We start from the raw sequence: 3802 nt of genomic DNA, 5'->3' as shown, positions 1-3802 counted from the left end.
GGTGATATGGAATAGTTAGAGTAGACCTTGTACCATGTGGGTAAAGACACCCTCCCCTCCACCTTAAATAATTGGTCCCAGTCTCTGCATGTTTTCACATGTCCTGCCCCTGATTACAACATCCTGCTGTGCATCAGCTACTCTTGTCCATAGGATTCTAATGACACCATATGATACCAAGAACAAATTTCGAGTATCATTTTTCTCCCCATTCGGCTCGATCCTTCCCCACTCTCACCTGAGAGGGCGTACTCATCAACATGCATGTTCACGTACGTACGTCCAAAGACCCCAACCTTATAAATAGTCAATCTATTTGCATCAAGCACCATCAAGATTTCATAAAATGCATGGTCGGTCCAACGTCGAAGCCAATATCTCTTATAATATGTTAAACCTTAATTTTTGCATAAAAGATATCTCAGTTCTTGGCGGTGGTAATATTAATGATTTATATAAATTTTAAATAGATAAAGAGTTGCGCTGACGTATTTATTTATTTGAAATTTGTATCAAACATTTCTCTTCATTTATATATATATATATATTTATATATATATATTGCACAAATCTTCGTATTTTTGAAATCTCTGAACCAAAAGATGAGTTTGATAAGCCTGATCATCTCCTTGGAATGTCAATGATCAGATGAGCCAAACAAGCTGGTTGCACCATGTGGCCTCCTTTGCATTGAATAATTTCTCCTGAGAGTGACTTCACTTTCTTCTAAAAGTGTGTGTGGTGGGCTATCTTTTCTATTCCCTGATAGGACAAAGTTCTTGATAAATGAGAGAGAGAGAGAGGCAGACAGCTTGGTGAGAGAAGGAGCTGGTTGGGTTGGTGTTTTTGAAGTGTTGCTGTTGAGAATTTTCAGTTTACATATGGAGAGAAGGAGGTAAAGAAGAGAAACAAGCAAACACACATGTTTGATGGAGCAGTACCAGATCACCAGTTCCACCAGTTGGATAGCCTCAAGAACCACTCTCCCTAGTCTTTCTCCCTCATTTCCAGTACTCCATGCCTTTTCATCCCCTAATATTTTCCCTTCCTATGATCATTATGATCCTTCTCTTTCCCTCCCACCAAACCTTTTGCACCCATTGCACCAGCAATCTCCCACCCACAAAGATCATCAAGAACAGAAACAAGAAAATAACTTGGTGTCCATGAATCTAGACACTGAAAGACAGAGATCATTACCGGACCCAATCGAATCATGGGCTAACGAAGAAGTTCTTGCACTGTTGAGAATCAGATCTGGCATGGAAAATTGGTTCCCGGAGTTCACTTGGGAACATGTCTCAAGGTACACTAAAAATAACTTTTCTTCAGCATCTTTTTTAGTGACTATTTTTCAGGAAAAAATAATTGCAAGAAGGTTAACTAGCTAGCTAGGCTTTTCATCTAAAAATTTGGAAAGCTGATGCATGTGACTTGAGTTCGAGGATCAAATCGTTTCTAATATTATAGCCTTTTCTTTTTTTAGAAAACCTTGAGTATGTTAAATTTAGGAGTAGCAGATTAGCGTACGGGAATAAATGCTCTTGCACACATGCGGTGTCGGATAATATATATGTATATTTATGATGGGTGCAGGAAGTTAGCAGAGGACGTTGGGTTCAAGAGAAGTCCTTCGAAGTGCAAGGAGAAGTTTGAAGAGGAAAGTAGATACTTCAATGACAACATAAACTACAACAAAAGCTACAGATTTCTCAGTGAGCTTGAGGAGCTATATCAGGGTCATGATCACCAAAACCCTCGGGTTGGGGCCGGAAAGAACCAAAGGATATTGGAAAAGCCAAGTGGAGGAGAAGACAACTTGGGGCAAAGTAATTTGGAAGTGGATTCAAGAGATGGAACAGTTGGAAATAAGAGATTTCAGGATAGTCATCACGAGAATGTTCAGGGAAAATCAAAGCGAAAAAAGAGAAAAAGGAGGAAGAAGTTTGAGATGCTCGAGGGTTTATGTGAGAAAGTTGTGATCAAGATAATGGCTCAGCAAGAGGAGATGCACAACAAGCTTCTTGAAGATATGGTGAAGAGAGATGAAGAAAAGGTTGCCAAAGAAGAAGCTTGGAAGAAACAAGCGATGGATAGGATGAATAAGGAGCTTGAGATTATGGCAAATGAACAGGCTATTGCAGGTGTTAGACACGCAACAATCATTGAGTACTTGAAGCAACTCACATCGAGTTCTTCAGGAAGCCATTGCGTTGAAGAGAGGGCAGCACTACTTGTACATGAGTCTCTCAAGGTAACAACGAGTTCAAATTCATATCCTTCCAGTTCTTCATGTTCCTTAATTCAAGCACCAAACCCTAATCATAGCTCCCTAATTTCAACCCAAGTGATCAACTCGATCACTCCCACTTCCATAACCAAAACCCTATCTCATCAAAACACTAGTCCAGCTCTTTCCCCCAACACTCCAGATATACCCACTTCATCTTCTCTTCCCACGGCGTCCCGAAACCCTAATTCTATAAACACCCAAAAAAACCCACTTACACCCATTTCAACTTGGACACAGAAGGTCTCCCAAGACTCCATAACCAATGTCAAAGATAACCTTGGAAAGAGATGGCCAAGAGATGAAGTTTTGGCACTTATAAACCTGAGGTGCAGTACTGATCAGTACAATAATAGCAATGGCGGGGATCAGGACAAGGAAGGAATTGCCAAGGCTCCTCCTCTATGGGAGAGAATCTCACAAGGGATGCTGGAGTTGGGTTACAAGAGGAGTGCAAAGAGGTGCAAAGAGAAATGGGAGAACATAAATAAGTATTTCAAGAAAACCAAGGATGCTAACAAAAAGAGGTCCCTTGACTCTAGGACATGCCCTTATTTTCATCAATTGAGTACCTTGTACATGAGTCAAGGAACGTCACAAGACGTTGCAGCACCTTCCGAAGGGCCTGAAAACATCTTGACTACGTAATAATTCACCGGATCGAAAACCACTTGGGTTCACCGGAGGTCGGCCTGATCATTAATGTTTCTTCCCAAGGCGTGTCTAGCTAGTTATTCAACAACGTACATTGCAAGTTGCTGATGGATGAAGAGCGCAGGCCGTGATCAGAAAAATATGGCCGTTAGAAGTACGTACAACCTTTCGATTTCGATTTCGATTTCGATTTTGTGTGGGAATTATATATCATGCAGTAGTACTATAGTACTGGGCGGTGATAATTAATGATATATACTAATAAGTGGTACACTTTCTTCCAATAATATTTCGTTTATATATATATATATAGTACATGTTTTGTGGATCAGATATTATAATATGCTTATTTAAATTAAATTTCTTGTATTTTAGTGGCCTCCCCACGAATTGATGATCAGAAATGAGAATCAATTAATTAGTTTGAGTTAGGTCTAGATCATCAGATCAGTTTCACTTTATATATAAATTGTTTCTTTTTGTTACATTAATATTGTTATATTCAAAATAATTTTCTTTTGCTAATTGTGCAACCACATGAGCACTCTAAACTAATTTTGTATAGTATGCAAATCTCGTGCAAATTTTTAAAAAATACAATGTTGATTTGATTACCCAAAATTAAATTAACTATCTGATCATCTCATCTTATATAATCATTATAATTTTTTTAAATTCATACATAAAATATAATAAATAATTTAATTTTTTTAAATTTTAAAATAAAAATTATATTATAAAAATATTTTATTTAATTTTTAATAAAATATCTCGTACTACTAAATTTATATCTGACAGTATTCATTATTTTCTTCTTGGTTTAGATACCAAAATGATATAAAATAAATAGGAGCTAGA

General features: G+C 37.6%; 1 protein-coding gene across 1 annotated transcript; it reads left to right on the top strand.

Annotated features, from left to right (window-relative positions):
• The first annotated feature begins 798 nt into the window (after positions 1-798).
• On the top strand, positions 799-3295 carry LOC109016435 (trihelix transcription factor GTL2-like). Its single transcript, XM_035692888.1, is given in 3 exon segments — positions 799-961; positions 963-1306; positions 1597-3295. Coding segments are annotated over 3 exon segments (1725 nt in total). The 5' UTR covers positions 799-922; the 3' UTR covers positions 2939-3295.
• Positions 3296-3802: the final 507 nt, after the last annotated feature.

This window comes from Juglans regia, chromosome 8 (assembly GCF_001411555.2).
Source record: "Juglans regia cultivar Chandler chromosome 8, Walnut 2.0, whole genome shotgun sequence".
NCBI lineage: Eukaryota > Viridiplantae > Streptophyta > Magnoliopsida > Fagales > Juglandaceae > Juglans > Juglans regia.
Note: the sequence above shows the minus strand (reverse complement) of the source record. Positions and strands in the feature narration are given on the sequence as shown.